Source organism: Mustela nivalis, assembly GCF_964662115.1.
Source record: "Mustela nivalis genome assembly, chromosome: 7".
Taxonomy (NCBI): domain Eukaryota; kingdom Metazoa; phylum Chordata; class Mammalia; order Carnivora; family Mustelidae; genus Mustela; species Mustela nivalis.
This window is the reverse complement of record NC_139026.1, coordinates 136,036,915-136,059,401: the sequence shown is the minus strand read 5'-3', so window position 1 is coordinate 136,059,401 and position 22,487 is coordinate 136,036,915. Positions and strand designations below refer to the sequence as shown.

At 41.0% G+C, this 22,487-nt stretch overlaps 2 protein-coding genes and 2 long non-coding RNA genes across 14 annotated transcripts in view; 3 read left to right on the top strand and 1 right to left on the bottom strand.

Annotated features, from left to right (window-relative positions):
* Nucleotides 1-8,655, bottom strand: part of WAC (WW domain containing adaptor with coiled-coil) — an 85,315-nt gene extending 76,660 nt beyond the window's left edge. For 3 of the 11 annotated variants that reach the window (XM_082740885.1, XM_082740888.1, XM_082740890.1), the window contains exons 1-3: nucleotides 7,827-7,957; nucleotides 6,773-6,809; nucleotides 4,996-5,191 (exon numbers count right to left, since the gene is read on the bottom strand). In XM_082740885.1, the coding sequence (XP_082597011.1) occupies nucleotides 4,996-5,134 (139 nt within the window). In that variant the 5' untranslated portion in view covers nucleotides 5,135-5,191; nucleotides 6,773-6,809; nucleotides 7,827-7,957. Of the gene's footprint in view, nucleotides 1-4,995; nucleotides 5,211-6,772; nucleotides 6,810-7,043; nucleotides 7,150-7,826; nucleotides 7,958-8,469 lie in introns of those variants that run through there. The other 8 variants (XM_082740889.1, XM_082740883.1, XM_082740886.1 and 5 more) reach the window with 8 other exon arrangements.
* On the top strand, nucleotides 6,837-9,320 carry LOC309870363 (uncharacterized protein; the record flags this gene model as incomplete). The annotated part of the gene is made up of 4 exons (XM_082742494.1): nucleotides 6,837-6,856; nucleotides 7,124-7,897; nucleotides 8,678-8,808; nucleotides 8,986-9,320. The coding sequence occupies 4 exons, from the start codon at nucleotides 6,837-6,839 to the stop codon at nucleotides 9,054-9,056; spliced, it is 996 nt and encodes a 331-aa protein (XP_082598620.1). The 3' UTR covers nucleotides 9,057-9,320.
* A 6,668-nt stretch (nucleotides 9,321-15,988) lies between these two features.
* LOC309869560 lies at nucleotides 15,989-22,209 on the top strand. Its single transcript, XR_014314264.1, has 2 exons — nucleotides 15,989-16,731; nucleotides 21,897-22,209. It is a non-coding gene; the product is annotated as an uncharacterized lncRNA (long non-coding RNA).
* Nucleotides 16,738-18,822, top strand: LOC309869554. The gene is made up of 2 exons (XR_014314259.1): nucleotides 16,738-16,851; nucleotides 17,985-18,822. It is a non-coding gene; the product is annotated as an uncharacterized lncRNA (long non-coding RNA).
* Nucleotides 22,210-22,487: the final 278 nt, after the last annotated feature.

Sequence of the window (22,487 nt, the reverse complement as noted above, 5' to 3'; positions counted from 1 at the left end):
CAATTTTACACAAGTAAATTTTCACTCATTTGTAAAACTGTAAAACGGATGGTTTATCTATTCTACCTTCCAAGAGCAACAGGAGGATCAAATGTGACTGTTAATTTTTGTAAGGCTTTCTAGCATTACAAATGCAAAACATATTTCATTTTATTCAAAGCATAAAGTTGCCTGAAGAACCAAAAGCTGTGCATATTACACAAATATCAGCCTATCACCCAAGGTGAAGAGATTCAAACATTCTTAAATTATATTTTAAAAACTATAAAAGCACCAATTATCCCCAAATAGTCCCTACAGAACGATTTCTTCTAATGTTACACAGTATCTTTTGTTTGATAATTAGATAAAAATACATTTCCAAATATCTCCAAATATGGCTAAATGACAAAACAAGATAAAAACTTTTACTATGCACGCTAGTAATTTTTTCAAGTCTGTAGAAACAATGGTTACTAAAACCACTAAAAGCAAATTTACTTTGTACTCGAAGATATCTAAATAAATGCTCAGGGAACCAATGAAGAGTATTTTTCAAGGAGTCAATTAGTTAAGCTATCTCCCCCCAAAAAGAGATTTCTGACAAGTATTCCAAATGTATCTTATAATAAGTTTCTTACAAATAGTTCTGAAAGGGATGTGAAAAATGGAACAACCCCCCAGAGGTTTAAGTTTTGTGGAACAGCTTTCCAGAATCTTTGTAAAGATACCTTCATTCCTAAACTGATCTGTACTATCATCATTCTTAAAGTTATGTGGGTAAAATCATCATTTAAAACAAGTCCTCAAAAAAACATACTTCAGTAAGTTAAGAGAAAGTGTTTTTAAAATTCCATGAGTACAAATTCAACACGTACTGTATGCTCATACTTCTGCGGTTTGGATGTCAGCTGCACTTTTAAAAACGTGTTTAAGCTATAAAAACAGACCTAATGATTGTACCTAAGATTCTTACTTTTTGATTATTTTTTTTAGAAGACTGTTTTGCAAATAACTCCCAAATATATAAGAATAACTTGATTCACCAAGTTAAAGAATCGTTTAATTTATACTCATGTAACATCCCTTAAATTATAATAACCTATGTTCTCTTTAATAAATCCAAAAAGGACAAAATCTAATTCTCTAAATCATACATACTATAAGATTTTATTTATTTGACAGAGACACAGCAAGAGAAGAAATACAAGCAGAGTGAGGGGGGGAGGGAGAGGCAGGCTTCCTGCTAAGCAAGGAGCCAGAGATGCTCCTCTCAGCCAGCCCTGAAAGGAGTCCAATGCAGGACTCGATCCCAGGTCCCCAGAGTTGTGACCTGAGCGGAAGGCAGTTGCTTAATGACTGAGCCATCCAGGTTCCCCTGTAGTAAGTCTTTTTTTAAACTAAAGATTTCTACAACTGACAAACCTCCTTGCTTTTACTTTTCCTAATAAATTACTTGAAGTCCTTTTATACGTTACTTCCAAACTGGCACTTTCCAAGGAACGCCAATGTGCCATAAAAGAAATCTAGTCATCAATGTAAACAATACACTGTGGTGTAGACAGATGCCAGTGAAGCCCAACCTTGATTTTGAGTCCCACATTTGTTTAACCAGCTTTGTAAAATGCAAGTCACAATAAAAAAATAAATAAATAAATAAATAAATAAATAAATAAAAAGTTATAGATCACATAGGCTCTTAAGGTAGTAAACATTTACTAAAGTCTTAAGGTCTTTTTTTTTATACCCCAAAATGGGGACGCCTGGGTGGCTCAGTGGGTTAAAGCCTCTGCCATTGGCTCAGGTCATGATTCCAGGACCCTGGGATCAAGCCTGCACATCGGGCTCTCTGCTCAGCGGGGACCCTGGGATCAAGCCTGCACATCGGGCTCTCTGCTCAGCGGGGAGCCTGCTTCCCTCTCTCTCTACTGGCCTCTCTGCCTACTTGTGATCTGTCAAATAAATAAAATCTTTAAAAAAAAAAAAGTAAAAAAAATTAAACCCTAAAATGAAAATAATGTATTTGATATTAGACCAATAAACAATACAGTATCTTGTTCTTAATAGTTTTTTTTTTAAAGATTTATTTGACAGAAATCACAAGCAGGCAGGCAGAGAAAGGGGGGAAGCAGGCTCCCCGATGAGCAGAGAGCCCAACGAAACGTGCAATGCAGGGCTCGATCCTGGAACCCTGAGATCATGGCCTGAACGGAAGTTAGAGGCTTAACCCACTGAGCTACCCAGGGGCCTCTACAGGATTTTTGTTGTGGTTTTTGTTTGTTTGTTTGTTTTTTAAAGATTTTATTTATTTGAGAGAGAGAGAGCATGAAAGGGGAGGAGAGAGAGAAGTAGACTCCCCACTGAGCAGGGAGCCCAATGTGGGACTCAATCCCAGGGCTCCGGGCTCATGACCTGAGCCAAAGGCAGACACTTAACCAACTGAGCAGCCCAGGCACTCAGAATTTTGTTTTTGTTTTTTTTAAAGAGGGAGAGGGGGAAGGTGGGGAAAAGGGAGTGAATCTTAAGCAGGCTCCGCACCCAGTGTTGTAGTCCAACGTGGGGCTTGCTCTCACAACCCTGAGACGTGACCTGAGCTGAAATCAGGAGTCAAATTGACAGAGTTAACCAGGTGTCCCATAACCTGTTTTTAAATTAAGTTACTTACATGGGTGCACTGATAATCCAACTCACTGTGCTGAACTTCGGGAAATGGTTCTGACTTTACATATACGAATACTCATATATATCATAATTTATCTAAAAATCTATAAGAACACAAATGGCTGTAAAAAAATCATACTTACACACTTTAAAAAAATCAAGTTTCAAACATATATCAGCGATAAAAGAAAATATGGGAGCCAGTGAATAAAGACTAATGAAGTATTAAATGAGGAAAAAATGACCACTTCACATCTTAACAGACACTCCAAACTCCGGGATGGAGATCTCTATTTCGTATTTATTACTACTCATACATCATAATTAAGGAATACGGCAGTCAGGCATACCAGAAGTGGTAGCTAGAAATGGAGCTATTTTACTAGTTAAAAGGTCCCAGAGGGAGGCAGATAAACAGTTAAAAAGCAAATCAGAAAGTGGGGCCTAACTTAGCAAATGACTGTATCAGAAAAATTAGAAGTCTCTTACAAATGAACCATCAGCAACCAGATGCAAACAGAAAGAAAACTAAAAGCCTAGAAGTACACAGAGTTCATATAGGAAGCAAAATTAAAATCAAAATTGGAAAGAAAAAAAAAAGGAGTACAGAAAAAGTTAGCAGCTAGAACCACCACTAGCTGGCCAAGAGTCAAAGCCCTTCAAACTAGCTTCTCAAGGCCAGGATGACATTTTATCTTTCCTTTCAGGAATACCGTAAAATTGTTGCCCTGTGTTTGTTGAATGAAAAAGCCACAGAATAGTCTTGGGGTTATTTCATTTGTAAAGGAATTATCGGGTATGGTTAACTGTGAATGTTCGAAGAAAGCATTTACAGAACTTTCCCAGGTTGCCTAAACTGACTTCTTCCCAGATCTGGACACAGAGGAACAAGATAACAATCACTAAAAGAAAACTCAAGATACTTATCTGTAAGGAGATTAAGTACCACATCCTATTCTGTCACAATTACCAAAATTTTAGAAATAAAGCAGAGTACAATGCAAACAGCACCTGCCTTCCAAGAGCTAACATTTAAAATGAAATTCACTATAGAAGAATAACCGAAAATAGTATCATCTCGAACCCTAACACTAGAAAATTTACCCACAAAATTAAAAATATTAATAGTTTAAGTAATTTTGCCATCAAAGAACTTTTAACAATTCAATAACCAAACCCACCTCCTACTGGTTATATACAAAATATTAATTTATCTGCGTAAGTAGCACAAAGTTATAGCTATATTCAACAGAACTGTATCCCCCTTCCATACAGCACCAAGATTCTTTCATTTCAATGCTATCTTCTGACCATTATTAATTTCCTCAACCCAGTAACTATGGACAGAGAAGACCTGTGTTTCTGATTATCGGATTTCACGGAATAAAAATTATCTCCATCCTAAGAGGCAGAAAAAGAGGACCAGAAGATGCAGACTATTTTTAAAAACTGAACAAAGCATTGAGAAGCTCATGGACAGAAAGCCACATGGCACTCATTTGAGTTTCCTTAGAAGCTTCCGAAAGCACAATTGTTGTATATATGAATCTCAAACATAATCAACAGAAGATCTTATAGTGGGGAAAAAACACAATGTTTTATTTACTGCAGTGAAAATAGTTTGTGCCTCAATACATGCTTTAGACTTGAAATCTGATTTTTTGGTAAATTCTAGGCAAATTAAATCTGAAAATAGTTACAGAATGTGTTTACTTTTTCTTAGCCTCCTAGCACAAAGAGCTTGAGGCAGGGTAATAACTGAATAACAGCACTATACAAAAGAAAGGAGACTAACTTTTAAAAAGTTGAATGTCTGTATGAACACAGTATAAAAATTACACTAATAAAATCCTGGAGAATACGGAAAACAACATTTTAAATGCTAACAACAAAAACCCAAAAGAATTTTCTGATCACAGGTCATTTTTTTAGCTTGTAAACGATCTCAAAACCATACTAAGCTTTTAAATTCATAACTTATCAGTAAGAATCACATTTGAACTCCTTATAAAAATAAATTTAAACCTAAGAATCTCAAACGGAGTCAAATAAATTGAAGACTTTACTTGAAAAGGTGATAAAGTTCTTTTCTTGGAAAAATGTCCTGTATTTCTCTCATCGTTAACAAAGCATTTAGTAAGTTATATTCATAAACACATTCTCTTATAAGCCATTGGTATCCATTTTAAGATGCTCAGCTCAATACCTTATTTCTAGAATGACTTGTTTATTAAGTGAATTGACAGAAATAAAATATTTTGATGACCCAATCATACAGGGAAATATCACTGCAACCTACTATTTTACAGAGAGCTATTAAGTATATGTGGAAGTTTCATCAAAAAAGCTACTCACCACCATCCCTCTCTCTAACTCTGTGAATATGCACATTTTTGGCCTTACTGTGACCTGTGCTGTCACTATATTTGTTTTCAGGACTATCAGATCTCCGCAACATTTTATTTGGTGGTGAAGGATCTGCGGCGTCTCGCATTTTTTCATGTCTGTGATCACCGCTACTGGGGTGACTCTTCGATGAATACTTAAGTGCCTGTAAAACATCACCCCCCCAAAAAAAGAGAGAAAAAAATGAAACTTTAAACTTCTTAGATGACTTTATCATAAAAATTGGCATATTAACTTCAGTTTATGAACTTCTACCAATAAAATTAAAATTTCTATTTCTAATTCTGCCTTTAAGTTATTCAGACACCTAAGTATCTAAGACTAAGTCTAAGACTTCCTGAATCAATCAGGTCAAAAAAAAGTTTTTTCATTAAGTTATTTTTTTTAACTACAAAAAAGTAAAGAAATAAAACACCTTGGTACATTAATTCCTTAATAAATTTTTCTGGGAATAACAAAGTTTAATCCAAAGTAGAAACTAGTGTACTAGTTTCATCTTGAGTACTAATGTAACCTTGTGTTCTACAACTGATACACACAGATACAAGTATACATTAAGAATAAGCATGTTTCTACAAACCTAAGCCCCCCCCCCCAAAAAAGCAACCATCAGTTTCACCAATTTTTGATCCAAAAAAACCCCTTTCACATCTAACTTACCTACTCTTGCACAGGTATTGAAAATAATTTCGAGGTATAAAAATGTTGGTGGATATCTCTAACATAATTTAATGGAACTTCCTTACAATGGTTTAGTTTGATTCTAATACACATTTAAGACAACCATAATAAACCAGTGTTAATTAGTAGGTTTCAGAAAAGTAGATTCAACAGGGTTTAATCTTCTGGCTATGCAAACATAATGAACAATGTTTTACACATCAAAGGACCTACGATTTTTAAGTTGAGCTTTAAGAACTCATGCTAACCGGTAACTTAACTATCAGCTTAGAAATTCCTTTAATTCCTTTAAGGTGTAGAAAGTGGAGAGTGTTATTTCTGGCAACATCCGATAGTTCCCAACCATTTATGATATTTCCACCTCAGAACAAGGCCCACTTTTATCCCAACTTTACATGCAGAAACCGCAGTAACAAAAAAAGAACCTACCTACCTAGAACCATCTATGCTAGAATGAATTATCCATAAAAAGACTTCTGACCATGGAACGAATTATCCAAGTATTCAAAGATCTCAATTCTCACAAAGAAAAAAGCTCTTTCACTAGTAACTCAACTATTTGCACCAAAAACAATTAAAATGGGGAAGGGATAGTTTAGGAGACTCATTTAAGAGTTGAAAATCAATTAGTTATTTCTTCTCAAGCTTTCCATCTAACAAGTAACGTTACGTTAACTTTTAGTTCCCAAATACAATAAATATGGCTCAGAAATCACCTATCATCTCATCTCTTCGATTCCTTTACACCGAAATGATCGAGTTAGGTCCTTCCTGGCTAGATTTTTTTTTTCTTTAAAAAATATAAAATAAAATAAAACAAAAAACCCTGAACTTCCTCCAGTCACCTGTCAAAATATGCCACTAAACGTTGCTGGAGAGCGCTAACAGAACCAAACACAAAATTTTAAGGGGACCCGCGGTGCTAGTTTCAGATTTGTTGCACCGAAGGGCCTGTAGCGACTTCTGAAGCCTGCGCTCGAGTAGCAGTTCCTCCCTTCCCCCTCCGTCCCCCCACCCACCCCTCCACCCCGGCCTCGGCTGGTACCTGGTAAGGCTGCGAGTCCCCCCTCCGGTCGTGACAGCTGAAAAACAGGAAGAGAGAACGCGATATGAGACACCTCGGTGGGGCGTGGGGGGGTAGGAAGAAAACGGGTTCCCCCCCTCCCCCGAGCCCCTCCCCGCGGGAGACCTACCAAACCTACCGGCAACGAGCCCCCCCCCCCCCACACACACACTCCGCACACACACAGCCGGCTGAAAGACGGGAACCAGGGCGAAACGCCGAGAACCCGGCCGTCTGCTGCCTCCACACTCACTCCGTCCTCGCCTGCTCGCGCGGCTGCTCCTCCTCCCAGCCCGATCCGGATCAGGGTTAACAACAAAAATGGCGGCTCAGCCAGCACCAGATAAGGAGGAACAGCCCCCCCTCCCCGCGCCGCCGCCGCCGCCGCCACCGCCCCCCGCCCGCGCTGCGGCCCGGCCCGAAACGAAAAGACAATTTACCCATCACTGAGTCTCTGCTGTTTCCTCGCATACATTACCATCAATGCCCGGCCTGTGAGTGTGTGTCGAGGGAGGGGGAGAGCGGCCGCGAGAGGCGGGCGGGCGGGCGCGCAGGCGGCGGGCGGGCGGCAGCACCGGCACCAGGGCCCGACGCGCCCTCGGCGACTCTCAGCACCTCCCCGTTACTGGCGCCGGCGTTCCCGGGCCATCTCCCTCCGCCGACACCACGCTCACTCTCAGCCCAGGCAGCCGCGCCAACTACACGGCGGCAGCGGCGAACGGGGGGAGGGGGGGCAAGAAGACGCGTCCGGCTCTGCCCCGCGGAGAGCTACTGCCTCCTCCGCCTTCTCTTCCTCCAGCTCCTCCGCCTCCTCCCCTCCTCCCCCCGTCGCCGCCGCTGCCTGGTCCTTCGCCGCCGCCTCCTGCCGCCGCCGCGCCGCCGCTGGTGCCGCCGCTGCCGCTCCACCAACTACATCCGGGCAACTCGGACGCCGCGGCCTTCGGAAAACCTCGGCAGTTTCCGCCGCGCCCCTCCTCTCCCACCCTCTGCCTTCCTCCCCGCCCCGCGCGGTTCCGGAACGCCGCCTTCGGCAAACCTCGGCTCGGCCCGGCCTTCCTCTTCCTCTGAGGCCTGGCTCGCCTCCTCGCGACCCGTCAGCTCTTTCCGGTGGTCGCTTCTTTTCCTCACGCCCAAGTCCGGCCGCTGCCCTTCCAGTTTAGGGATAGTCCCGCTCGGGGACCTGCTCGAGGTTGGTCCCGGGGGCTCCGGGGTGCGCGGGGTGGGAGCCGCCTTCGGGAGGAGGACGGTGGGGCGCGAGAGGAGCCATCGCTGACTAAATAAAGGCGGCTGCGGCTGCTGCGCGTGCGCCCGGAGGCGCGGGGGTGGGAGGGTGCCCTTGGGTGAGCTCTCTGGCCGCCCGCCCCCGCCCCTCGGGGCTCCGGCGGGGTGGTCGGAAACCCCGGGTGAGGCGGCTGGCGGGCGGGTACCGAGGCGCTTCCTCGGCCGGCTGCGACGGCAGCTGCGCTCGGAGAGGTGGGGAGCGCGCCGCTGCTCCGTGCGGCCCGCTCCCGGGAGCCGGAGCCCGGGCCTGGGCACTTGGCTCAGACCGGCGGCCGGCCTTCGGGGGGCCGGGGCCGCCTGGAGCTCGCCCGTTAGAAGTAAGTCTTACCCCCAGAAGCGTGCGGGAGGGCGAGCTTGCCGAGCGAGGAAAGACGCCGCAGATAAGGGGGGGGGCCTACCGAATGCGGGAAGGCCGCGCGCGGCGTGAGGCGGGAGCGCCGCTCCGGGCGGTGAATGGAAAGCGAGGCTGACCGCGAGCGGGAACGGGTTACTGGGGGAAGGTGGTGAACCGCCTCATCCTTGTTTCCTGTTTTCCGCCCGCCCCCGCCCCCACCCCCCGCTGTGTCCTCCCCACCCTCTCCTTTATTTCCCATTTTTCTCTTCTAGTTCCTCCAACTCGCCGAAGCCTTTTGGTGAAAGAGCGCTCATTGCGTCGGAGGTTCTGCATGTGAATAAAGGCACCGGGGGTGCGACGCGGAGCTGCGACGAGTTGGATTTTATAGACCGCGGGGGGCACAGTACGGGCGTTGGCATATTGGAAAGGGGGAAAGTCAAGCATATCGCCCCAAATTAAGCTTTACTGGAAGGGTGGCGGTTGATACTCGGGTGGGATTTTCCCCCCTGCTCTAAATTCCTTATAAGGCAGCACTAATTTAACGAAAAGATTGTAATAAAGTAAATACATTTTTGCATAGAAGAAAAAGGTAAAAGAGGAAACAAGCCGGAAGAGAGAAGATCCCACCAAACACCAGTATCAAAAAAGTAACCGACTGATTTGGTATCCCACAAGTTAACGTTACTGCTGGGCCTAATGAAGACAAGGTATGATGTGGGGAAGAGGCCCTGAAATCACAATTGACAGAAATGTTTACGTAGCCTAGTTTGTCACATCCACCTGCCAGATGTTAGGATAATTGACTGCTGTTTTCGAGAACCAGTGAAAGCCTACTTAATGCCCCCATGAGCTATCGGTAATTAAAAAGACTGCCAATGACTGAAATGGGGAAAAAATTAAAAACCTAGAATCCTATGTGCAATTTCTTTTTTATTTAAGATTTTATTTCTTTTGGAGAGAGCATGGGGGAGGGGAGGAAGGAGCAGAGGGGAAGGAAGATGGAGGAAAGACTCTTCCAGCATATTCCTGCGGATGGGAGCCTCACCCAGGGCTGGATACCATGACCCTGAGATCACTGAGCTGAAATCAAGAGTTGAACTCCGAGGGGCTGAACCGTCCAGCCACCCCTTAGGGTGCAATTTCTAACGCTTTTGTAACACATAGAAGACAAGATAGCAGCTTTGCAGAGTACACAAAGTAGTACATACATTTTATATAGAAACTTCTTGAAAACTGGCAGCAAAATTATTACTAATTTCTTGATGGTAATGGTGTGCTGAAATTTTGATATATACCGTTTGTTCTTCTCTAAAGTTTTTTAAGTTTTTTTTTTAATTTGACACAGAGGACAAGCAGGCGGAGCAGCAGGCAGAGGGAGAAGCAGACAACGCCCAACCCCCTCCCCCAGAACAGGGAGCCAGATGTGGGGGATCAATCCCAAGACCTTGGGATCACTACCAAAGCCCAAGGCAGAGAGAGGTTCAACCGACTGAGCCAGCCAGGTGCCCCTGATATTTTACACTTGATCAAAAGCAGCAAATGAGGAAACAGTAGGAGGCAATATAGTCTTCATTATTTATAGATCCTATATTTGCAAATTTGCCTACTCCTTAAAATTTGTAATCACCAGTATGCATAGCAGTCATGGATATGCACAGAGTGGCGAAAAATGTAGCATTCCCAGCTGATTTTAACAAGACAACACTGGTTAATTCTGCTCTCCTACTGTAAATAAATGTACTTTTCACAATATATATACTTTCAGGGTTTTTGCACTTTTCATGCTTATCGGTGGTTTTGCTTTTCTAAATGGCCCTCCAAGCATGGTGCTGAAGTGCTGTCTAGTAATCCAAAACAAAGGATGCGTTATGCCTGGTGGAGAAAATACGTGTTCTAGATGAACTTTCAGGCTTATCATTAGTGCGCTTGGCCATGATGAGTTCAGTGTTAAGGAATCAACAATATATATAAAATAAGCCATCTAAGTAAAAACACATGGATGGAAATGTGACCTAAGTCTTTCAGGAACCTAACCCTGTTTTCCCTAGGAGCAGATCAGTATTCAGAGTGACTTAACAGAACTACCTCAAATAAGAACTGTGTACTAAAGGACCTATCCAAATGTTATGCCCATTTTTTAAAAATGGCCTATTTTAGATTCCATTATCCATTGTTATAAATTCTTTACAAATACCTTCATCCTTCCCTTCTTTTTTCCTCCATTTTACCTGTCTAAACCACAATCCTGGTTAATCCACTGTGTGCCGGCAGTGGAACTTGGCTAGAGAAAAACAGCCCTCCGAACTCTGGAAGGTCTCCTTATGTTCCTCACACACCCCCCCACCCAGTCTAATTTCCTTAATCCATTTACCCAGCTCTCTTAAATGGCTATGTGATACTTTTAAACTAAGAAAACCTCCCACTCCCCTTTCTGAATTAGGCATTATCTTGCTTCTTATCTCTCTAGGGAAATAGGAAAAAAAAATCAATAACAGCTCCCTTTTCACCATTGCACCTTAACCAAACTTTCTATATCTGAATACGGTGCTACATTCCTAACTATGGGTAAACTGTCAAAATTCCTATAATCAAAGTTGCCACCTTTTCCTTGAGTTCCATTTTACTCTTGGAATTGTATGATTTCCTTACAAATATTTTTCCTCTCAACTGGGTCCCTTCTGTCACTTATAAACATGTCTTAATAGCCACCATCAGTTTAAAAAAAAAAACAAACCTTGACCTGTATCACCCTCCAAATACTTCCCCCTTCCCCGCTTTGATTTGCTCTTCCGTACAAACTTCTCCACTTCTGCTACTGTCTCTTAAATCCACAAATCAGACTTGGCCTCCATATTCCACTGTTAAACTGTTCAATATCAACAGCAACCTCCATGCGCTCAAATCCAATTTTTATTTCTTCATCTTCATATCCTTTAACCTATCCGCAGCATTTGACATAGCTGATGAATTACTTTCTTCCTGAAGCTCTTTATCTGGCCTGCCAGGATTCCATTCTCTCTCTTCTCTTCCCTCCTAAATGATTGTTGCTTAGCCCTCTTGCCGGTTCCTCCTAATTTTCTAGCCTCAAAATGCTAGCTAGAGTGCCCCAAGATTCAAATCAGGATCAGACTGCTTCTCTCTCTCTCCTTCACTAGGCAATCCTACCCATGTCTCTGGCTAAAGGAAACTCATATTTGAATCTCCAGCTTGTAACTTTCCCCTAAACACTGGGCTCACAATCAACTGCCTACTCTACAGCACCGCTCAAATGTCCAGGTACCACAGACTTAATACGCCCACAATCAAACTCTTCATTCCCACTGCCCCCAAATAAATTCTGATTAAGTCTTCCCTGTTTCATGAAATGGCAACTCCATTCTTCCAGTTGAGACTAGAGACTTTAGAGTCCTTGATTATTTCATACCTCATCCTCTCCATCAGCAAATGCCACCAGTATTATCTTCAAGATAGGCTCAGAGTCTGATCTTTGTTCACTACCTCCATCATATTCACTCTGGTCCAAGTCGCCATCTTATTCCTAGGTAGTAGTAAAGGCCTCCTAACTCATCAACTTCTATACGTGCTTTCACAGGGTTTACTAGATTATACAGCTGTCAGAGTGATCTCTTAAAAGTATTATTTCTGTCTTACAACCCACCAATGGTAGGGTTCCTGGGTGGCTCAGTCAGTTAAGTAGCTGCCTTCGGCTCAGGTCATGATCCCAGGGTTCTGGGGATGGAGTCCCAGGATGGGCTCCCTGCTCTGCAGAGAGCCTGCTTCTCCCTCTCCCTGCCGCTCTGCCTACTTGTGCTCTCTCTCTCTATCTAATAAATAAATAAAATCTTATTAAGAAAAAAAAAAAAAACCCAACCCCCACCAATGGTATCCCATCTCAGAATAAAAGCCAAAGTTCTTACCATGGTCTGTAATGAACTACCCCCATCCACATTATCTCTGGTTTCATATCCGGTGACTTTTTCACTCGCTCAGTCTCCCCCGCCCCCACCACTCTCTTTCCTTTTTCTCCAATATAACAAGCATGTCTGAGGAGCTTTGTGCTACTATCCTGTCTGGAATGATCTTCCCCTTTGGTCCTACTTGGTTCACAGTGTATTATTTTAGGTCTGTACTTAAATCTCACCTTTTCAGAAAGGTCTTTCCTCTGAGAACTCTGTATAAATGTACCCCACTACTATCTTTCTCTCACCCTGCTCTTATTTTTCTTTCACTATTTGAAAATATGTATTAAATAATATGTATTTAATTTATTCGTTGTGTCTCACTAAAATGATATCTCTGTGACATCAGACAAACATTTGTTGAGTGAAAGGATATTTGCCTACAAAATTACAAAGGAATTAGCAAAATATTTTTCATTGTTAAGAGGAGATGACATGTTTTAAGTCCAGTCCTACCGTCATAAATAGGTAAAAGCTGTCCTCTTCCCAGTACAGATAAAATACTGTATTAGATAGCATTTGAAAATTTATATAAACTTGCATATATAGCAAATCTTAGATTGTTTTCATTCCTCTTTGCTGAGAGATTACAAGTTTTTAAGTGTGCAGAAGACCCATATATTTCAACGAAGAGATTAACACCTAACCAATAGAGGGGGAGAACAATCAGCCCATGTAGGCTGTAGGTGACCATGATCTTAATATGATCTTATTCATAGAGAATCAAAAAGTGAAGTTCTCAAGCTTTTGGTTGTAAAAGGAGCCAGGTGATGTTTTTCTAGAATTTCTAAAGGATCACAAAATAAGAATGTATTCTCTGAAATTTTTACTTACTCTTTATTTATTTATCAGAGAAGGAGAGAGAGAGAGAGCACACAAAAGCACGGGAGCTGCAAGTGGAAGGAGCAGGTTCCCTGCCAAATAAGGAACATGATGTGGGGAGTCAATCCCAGGACTCTGGGGTCATGATTGGAGCTAAAGGCTTAACCAGGTGAGCCACCCAGGGATCTCTACCTAAACTCATTTCTGTTTCCTCTGTCCTTAACTTCCTCTCAAACAGGATAGTATAGTGGTTAAAACCATGGCTTTTAGAATCAAAATGACATAAAGTAGAGCTCTGGCTACATTATTGACTGACTAGCAGTGTGATTTTGGGCAACATACAGAAATTTCGGAGATAATGCGTCCTAATCTCTAAAATTAGCTCGATAGGGTATAGGGCTATTTGTCAGAAGTAAATGAAATCACTTAAATGTGCAGCACCTGGCACCTGGTGACTGTCATTCATTCATTCAAAACAACATTATTGACCTGTGTATCATGTCTCGGCAATACAGCAAATTCACTTGGTTTCTGCTTCTATGGAGTTTATATATTTTTAAAAGATTTTGTTTATTTGACAGACAGAGATCACCAGTAGGCAGAGAGTCAGGCAGAGATGGGAGGGGAGCATGCGTGGGATTGAGCAGGCGTGGCTCAATCCCAGGATCATGGGATCATGACCCAAGCTGAAGGCAGAGGCTTAACCCACTGAGCCACCCAGGCGCCCTTGGTTTTTATATTTTAATATATAACTAAAAGGAGACCAATTTGAGTTCTGAGTTGTGATGTGAGGTTTTCCTTCAAGGATGTGATAAAATAGGAAAACTGCCACAAAAATTACTATTTAGAAAAGAGGAGTCGAATTTTCCAGGACAGCACTATATCAGTATATTATGTATCTTTTTAAGCAGAGATAATAATGTAAAGATGAACAGATCCACAGTTCCTTATTTACTCAGGTAGAGGCAGTAGAGAAAAGCTCTGGATGTGTACAAACTGGCCACTTTTTAAAGTCCTTCCAACTGTTAGTAAGGTACAGCCAATACTGAGAACTATACCCTAACCCCTTTGCCTGTGTCTAGCAAAACTTCAGCCTGAATTAACCTAATTTTTCACTTTCTCAGTGCCTGTGAGCAACCGCACACTGCTGAAGACTATTGGACAATACAATAGATTGATTCAACTAAAATCTTATGCTCACCGAAATCAAATGAATTCCCAGTACATCTAGGCAATCTTTTATTTCTCTCTTCAACTCTCTCACCACTTCAGTTTCCCTCAATTTACTACCTCCCCTCTACCTCAGCAGATAACATCACTACTTTCCTTCCAAACTGAAGCCACCAAAGGGAAATTTCTTCCTGCTTCCAAATTTGCAAATCTACCTATTGTCATCCTTCTCCCTACTTACTCAACAATGTATTGAGTACCCACCATGTGCCAGGGATACATCAATGAACCATATAAAGAAACCAGAGAACCAGGATCCCTCTGGCCTTTGAGTTTATATTTTAGTGGGGAAAGACAGGAATAAAATAAGTGATATGAAGACTCAGAAAGTAGCAAGGACTATGAAGAAAAATGGAAGGTTATAGGAAGGAGATGATTAAAGAGTACTGTTTTAAATGGAGTAGTCACTGAGCAGATGACATTTGAGCAAACACTTGAAGGTAGTGAGAGAGCAAGCTGTATGGGTGTTTGGAGAGGCGTACTCCTCCTGGCAAAGGGAATAGCAAGAACAAATGTCTAGAGGCGTGAGCCTGGTGTGTAAAAATAATAAGGAAAGCTGTGGGGTGAAATGTGACGGCAGGGGGAGAGTTTTAGGAAATGAGATCAAATAGGTTGAAGAAGGGGATGACGGGGTAGATTGTGAAGGATTTAATAAGCCATTATAGGAAGTTTGGCTTTCATTGTGGGTGAGATGAGAAGCCTTAGGAGAGTTAAAACCAGAAAAGTGATGCTGGCTACTGTGTTAAGAATAGTCTATATGGTAAGGAAGGAAGCAGGGAAACTACCTAGGATGCTATTGCATTGTCCTAAGGTCACTGTTTCAAAATAGGAGTTACGCTTCCTCTCTAAGGCCATTTCCTTTGCATGTACTTTCCTTCCACCTCTTGAGTTACTTTACACTAACAAGTATCCCTTTCTTTGTATACTTAAACTCTTCCTTTTATTTGGATCACATCCATTGTTTTTAAACACATCTGAATCCTGCATTAGAATAAACACTGCCCTGTCCCATTCCTCACTTCAGCCAAATTTCCAGTAAGCCTTGTCTCTGGCATCTCACTAATTTCATTGTTCATCCCTTTACTAATATTCTAGGTTATAGTCATCTGACTCCTGTCCCTTTAATATCACCAAAATAGAGATTCCTAATGTAGTGGTTCTTCAAGAGATAGTGCTAATTCTCCAGGGGACATTTTGAGATATGTGGCAGTACTTTTTGGGTTTGATTGGTATACTTCTGATTATGACTTAAGGGTGAAAGGTGCTACTGGTGTTTAGTGGTCAGAAGTCAAGGATACCTAACATACCGCAATCTGTAGGACAGTCTCTCATATTTAAGAATTATTCTGCACAGGGGATGCCTGGGTGGCTCAGTTGGTTAAGCAGCTGCCTTCGGCTCGGGTCATGATCCCCGCGTCCTGGGATCGAGTCCCACCCACATCGGGCTCCTTGCTCAGCAGGGAGCCTGCTTCTCCCTCTGCCTCTGCCTGCCATTCTGTCTTCCTGTGCTCGCCCTCTCCCCATCTCTCTCTCTGATAAATAAATAAAATCTTTAAAAAAAAAAAAAAGAATTATCCTGCACAAAATGCCAGCGTCAGCCTGTTGAAAAGTAGTCTTGGGCACCTGGCTTGCTCAGTTGGTAGAGCATGCAACTTTTGATCTCAAAGTCATAAGTTTGAGCCCCGTGTTGGATATAGAGATCACTTAAAAGAAAAGAAAAGAAAAAAAAGACTATTCCCTTGAAAAATAGTCTTGAAGTATAAATGACTTCTATGTACCTGTATTCACCAAACATTTTACAGTCTTTTTCCTAGAATCTTAGAATATTGGCTTTGATATCTCCTCTCTTTGCATTACATCTCTTTCTTGGCTTCTACAACACTGCACATTCCTTGTTTCCTTTCTCCCTCTGGCAGCTCCTCTCATTCCTTTTTGCAGACTCATCCTCCTCTGCTCCACTACCAAATGTTGAGGTCCTCCAAGAATCAGTCCCTGGGGGGTGACATCACTAAAAATGGCTACTCTAGAACTCCAAGGACCTATCTCTCCACATAAACAGCAAATAATTTGGCCAAAATTATCAGAATCAAGTTTATGTGAACTCTGGAAATTAGTGAAAGATTACAATAACCAGGCAAACATTTAATCAAGAACAAGGTGATTGGGTCCCAGTAGGAGAGCTTTATGTTAGTGAAACTTACCCTAGCCTCATTTCTTCATCCCCAGTTCAGTGGCAGTTTTGGACAACAGCCTACATTTCTGGTGTAGGTTCCTGGTGCCAGAGGTAGCAGAATGCATCTTCTTTTCAAAGAATTGTAAGATTTTATTTTGACTTGTCTGGTGACTCCCTGAAGGACTGGTGCAAGGGCTTGCCCTTATTTTGCCTAACTTAGAACTCTCCTGAGGCAGAAGTGACTACCCAGGAGATATTAAAGGTAAGTTTATTAGCTGCTGCCAGTTGGAGAAAGGAATGACAATTGGGGCAAACACAAAGCCTGGGAAGAAAAGCTGAAGAGTGAGATACTTTGGAGAGTAAAATATTTGAAAAGCTCCTACATATTCCTGGGAATCTAAAAGGTTACCTGGGGGTACCTGGCTATCTCAGTTGGTAGAGCATGTGACTCTTGATCTCAGGGTTGTTAAGTCCAAGCCCCATGCTGTGTGTAGAGATTACTTAAAAATAAAATGTTGAAGGGTGCCTGGGTGGCTCAGTGGGTTAGGCCACTGCCTTCGGCTCAGGTCATGATCTCAGGGTCCTGGGATCGAGTCCCACATCGGGCTCTCTGCTCAGCGGGGAGCCTGCTTCCTCCTCTCTCTCTCTGCCTGCCTCTCTGCCTACTTGTGATCTCTCTCTGTCAAGTAAATAAATAAAAAATCTTTAAAAAAAAATAAATAAAATGTTGAAAAAGGGCTACTTATATATCTAGGGTGGAGCAGATGCACAGAAAAAAACTTCAAAATTCTTAAAGTCTCACCTCTGACTAACATTCAGGCTTTGCTCAGATAGAAAGTGAAAGATAAGGCAGACTTATAAATTGCCCATTTGAATGATAAAGGCATGCCCAAACACACCTGGAAAGAGCCCTCTGACAAAACCTGGAAATTTTTTTATGGAAGTTTTTCCTGGAAGTTTTTTCTTTTAGTTATAGACATTTAAGGAAATCTCTGTTGAATCACTAGCTGACCACTGAGCCAACAGAACAGACATTTCAGTGGTCACACATAAGGAAGGATACAGACTTCACAGAATCAGTTTAGAAAAATCCTTAAACAGACATCTGCAACCATAGTAAGCAGCTACAACAAACTCTAGGGAGGGAGGCGAATTTGGTTCTGCCCTTCACACATTATAAAAATCAAAATGTCCACTTTTCAACACAAAATAATGAGGCAGCAAAAACAACCAACAACAACAACAACAAAAAAAAACCAGTTTGGCCCATATACAGAAAAAAAAATTAATAGAACCTGCTCCCAAGGAAGCACAGACATTGGGCTTACTGGACAAAGATTTTCCACCAACTCTTTTATTTTTAAATTTTTAAAAAATATTTTATTTATTTTACAGAGAGAGACAACAAGAGCAGGAACACAAGCAGGGGGAGTGGAAGAGGGAGAAGCTGGCTTCCTGCTGAGCAGGGAGCCTGACGCGGGACTCGATCCCAGGACCCTGGGATCATGACCTGAGCCGAAGGCAGATGCTTAATGACAGCCACCCAGGTGCCCCCACCAACTCTTTTAAATATGCTGGAATAGCTAAAGGAAACCATGGACAAAGAATTAAAATCAGGACAGTATGTCTCACCAAGTAGAGAATATTGATAAAGAGATTGAAATTATAAAAAGGAAGCAAATAGAAGTTCTGGAGTTGAAAAGTACAATAAATGAAGCTGAAAATTCACTAGAGATGCAACAGTAGATGTGCTCTGTCAGAAAAGGAATCAGTAGACATAGGTCAACTAAGACTACCAGCTGGAGGAGCAGAAAGGATAAAGAATGAAGAAAAATGAACAGAGCCTACGAGACCTGTGAGACAGCACCAGGCATATGTATACATGCAAAATAGGTATTCCAAAAGAAGAGGAAAGAAAGGGACAGTAAGAATTTTTGAGGAAATAATAGCAAAAAAATTTTTCCCAAATTTGATGAAAGACATGAATCTAGATGTCCAAGAAACTCAACAAAGTCCAAGCAGGATAAACTCAAAGAGGCACAGACCAAGGCACATTAATCAAACTGCTGAAAGTCCCATGACAAAGAGAATCCTGAAAGCAGCAAGTGAGAAGTGCACATACAATAAGGTTAACTTAATTTCTCAACCGAAACTATAGAAGCCAGGAGACAATGGAATGACATATTCAAACTGCTGAAAGAAAAATACTGTTAGTTAAGAATTCTTTTTTTTTTTTTAAGATTTATTTATTTGTCAGAGAGAGGGGTTGGAGAGGGAGAGAGCACAAACTGGGGGAACAGCAGGCAGAGGGAGAAGCAGGCTCCCTGCTAAGCAAGGGGCCTGAAGTAGGACTCAATCCCAGGACCCTAGGATCATGACCTGAGCTGAAGGCAGACACTTAACTGACTGAGCCACAGAGGCATCCCTGTTAGCTAAGAATTCTGTATCCAGCAAAACTACCCTTCAAAAATGAAGAAGTTAAGACATTCTCAGATAAGCAAACACAGAGAATTCATCATTAGTAGACCTGCCTTACAAGAAATACCAAAGAGAGTTCTTTGACCTGAAGTGAGAGGACACTAGATAGTAGCTTGAATCCACATGAGGAAGCACTGTTAAAGGTAACTATGTGGGAATTAATAATTAAAAAGTTAGGGGCGCCTGGGTGGCTCAAGTTAAGGCCTCTGCTTTCAGCTCAGGTCATGATCCCAGTGTCCTGGGATCGAGCCCCGTATCAGGCTCTCTGCCTGTCAGGGAGCCTGCTTCCTCCTCTCTCTCTCTCTCTCTCTCTCTCTCTCTCTCTGCCTGCCTCTCTGCCTGCTTGTGATCTCTGTCAAATAGATGGATAAAATCTTAAAAAAAAAAAAAAGTTAATGCATTGTTGGTTAGTAACTTCTTTTTTTCTGTATGATTTAAAATACAACTACTGGGGCACCTGGTGGCTCAGTGGGTTGAGCCTCTGTCTTTGGCTCAGGTCATGATCTCAGAATCCTGGGATCGAGCCCTGCATTGGGCTCTCTGCTCAACAGGGAGCCTGCTACCCCCACTCTCTCTGCCTGCCTCTCTACCTACTTGTGATTTCTTTCTCTGTGTCAAATAAATAAATACAATCTTTAAAAAATAAATAAATAAATAATAAAAAATAAAATACAACTACTAACACAGTAATTATAAATCTTTGTCCCTGGGCATATAATGTATAAAGATGTAATTTGTGATAACAAAAGAGAGAATGAGGCATAAGAGCAAAGATGTTTTATGCCCTTGAAACTAAGTTGGTTTTTACTTAAGATTATTATAGGTTGCTAATTATAATCCCTAGAGCAACTATTAAGAAAATAACTAATGTAGTAAAACAAATGACAAGAAATACAAAAGACAGACTAAAAGACATCTAAAACAAAAGAAGTCAGTAGTGGAGGAATTGAGCAACATAAAAGATATACAGCATGTGAAAAAGCAAATGGCAAAGTAAGTTTTTCCTTATCACTAATCACAATATTGTAAATACATTAAATTCCAATTAACAGACAGAGAGATTGGCAAAATGGATATTTTTTTCAATGTTCTAATTATATCCCATCTACAAGAGACTCACTTTAGAACTAAAGAACCATAGGAGTTGAAAGCGAAAAGACAGAAGAAGATATTCCAAGATAGTTCAATTGTATGTGGAACAGTCTCCAGTATAGAGTATCAGTTGGTCTATAAAACAAGTCTCAATAAATTTCAAAAGACTGAAATCACATCAAGTATTTTCTCTGGCCACAATGGTATGAAACTACAAATAGACATTTTTAAACCATGAATGTGTCAAAGAATAAATCGCAAGAGAAATTTTAATATACTTTAAGATGAATGAAAAAGAAAATACAGCGTACTGAAACATGGACTGCAGCAAAAGCAGAGCTCAGTGGGAAATTTATAGCTGTAGATGCCTACATTTAATAAGAAGATCTAGAAACAATAACCTAACCTTCTACCTTAAGGAATTGAAAAAAGGAAAGCAAATGAAACCCAAAGCAAGCAGAAGAAAGGAACTAATGAAGATAAGAGGGGAGATAAGTGAAATAGACAATAGAAAACAGAAAAAATCAATGAAAGCAAAAAGTTGGTTCCTTGAAAACATCAATGAAACTAACAAGCCTTTAAAGAGAATGAACAAGAAAGAAAGAAAATTCAAATTACTACAATCAGAAATAAAGTGGGAACATTGCTACTACTACTATCAACTTCATAGAAATAAAAGGAATTGTTAACAATTATATGCCAATAGATTAGGTGATCTAAATGAAACAAATTCCTAGAAACAAACTACTGAAACTGACTTAGAATAGACATAACGGTATAAGAGACTGAATCAGTAATCAAAAAACTTCCAAAAAAGAAAAACTGAGAACCATAAGTCTTCATTTGTGGCTTCTATCAAACATTTAAAAACACCACCACCACCACCAGTCTGGGGGGCCCAGTTGGTTTAGCGTTTGATTCTTCACTTTGGCTCAGATCATGATCTCAGGGTTGTGGGATCAAGCCCCATATGGGGCTCCATGCTGGGTGTGGAGACTTTTTGGGATTCTCTCTCATGCTCTGCCTCTTCCCCAACCCACCTCCTCTCTTCTTCTAAAACAACAACAAAAAAAAAAAAAAAAAAAAAAAAAATTCTCAAACTCTCACCCACACACAAAAAGTAAATGAAGAGGAAGCACTTCCTAATTCATTCCATCAGTTCAGCATTACCCTGATACCAAAGCCAGACAAAGACAACACAAGAAAATAAAACTACAGACCAAGATCCCTAATAAATATGGTTACAAAGAACTCAAGAAAAAAGTAAATTCAGCAGCACAGTAAAAGGATTATCTACCATGACCAAATGGAATCCATGAACAAATTATTTCCACTAATAAACAGATTTGGTAAAATCATAAGATACAAGATCAACATAAAAAATCAGTTGTTTTTCTGTCCATTTCCAATGAATATTCCAAAAATGAAATTAACAACACAATTCCATTGACAGCATCAAAGGGAATAAAATATGAAGAAATAAATTTAAATGAGGTATAGGAGATGCACACTGAAAACTACAAAACACTGGGGTCTTTTTGTTTCATTTTGTTTTGTTTTTTGAAAACTACAAAACATTGTTGAAAGAAATATAAGACCTAATGAATGAGAGGATGTGTCTGTGTTTATATATTGAAAGACTTCATATTGTTAGAATGACAATGCTCCCTAAATTGATCTACAGATTCATTGCAATACCTATCAAAATCCAACTGCTTTTTTTTTTTTTTTTTGCAGAAATTGACAAGATGACACTGGAATTAATATGGAATAACAAGAGATTCCCCCAACAGTCTTAAAAAGGAACAAATCTGGAGGACTCATTGTAGTAAATTTAAAACTTACTACAGGGGCATCTGGGTGGATAAGTTAGTTAAGTTGCCACCTCTATGATTTTGGCTCAGGTCATGATCTCAGGGCTGTGAGATCAAGCCCCCGTTGGACTTCATGCTCAGTGCAGAGTCTACTTGAGATTCTCTTTCTTCTCTCCCTTTGCCCTTCCACCCGCTTATGCACTCTAACTAAATAAATAAATCTTTTAAAAAACTTACTATAAGTGTACAGTTATGAAAACACTGTGGTACTAGCAGAAAGATAGATATATAAATCAATGTAATAGAATTGAAAGCCCAGAAATAAAGCCATGCATTTATGGTCAAATTGATTTTTGATAAAGCTATTAAGACATCATTAAGGGAAGAATAGTATTTTCAATAAATACTGCGGAGAAAATTGCATATCAGCCTACAAAGGAGTGAATTTGGACCCCTACTTCACACAACAGTAACTCAAAATGAATCAAAAACCTATGTGTAATAGGAAAACTAT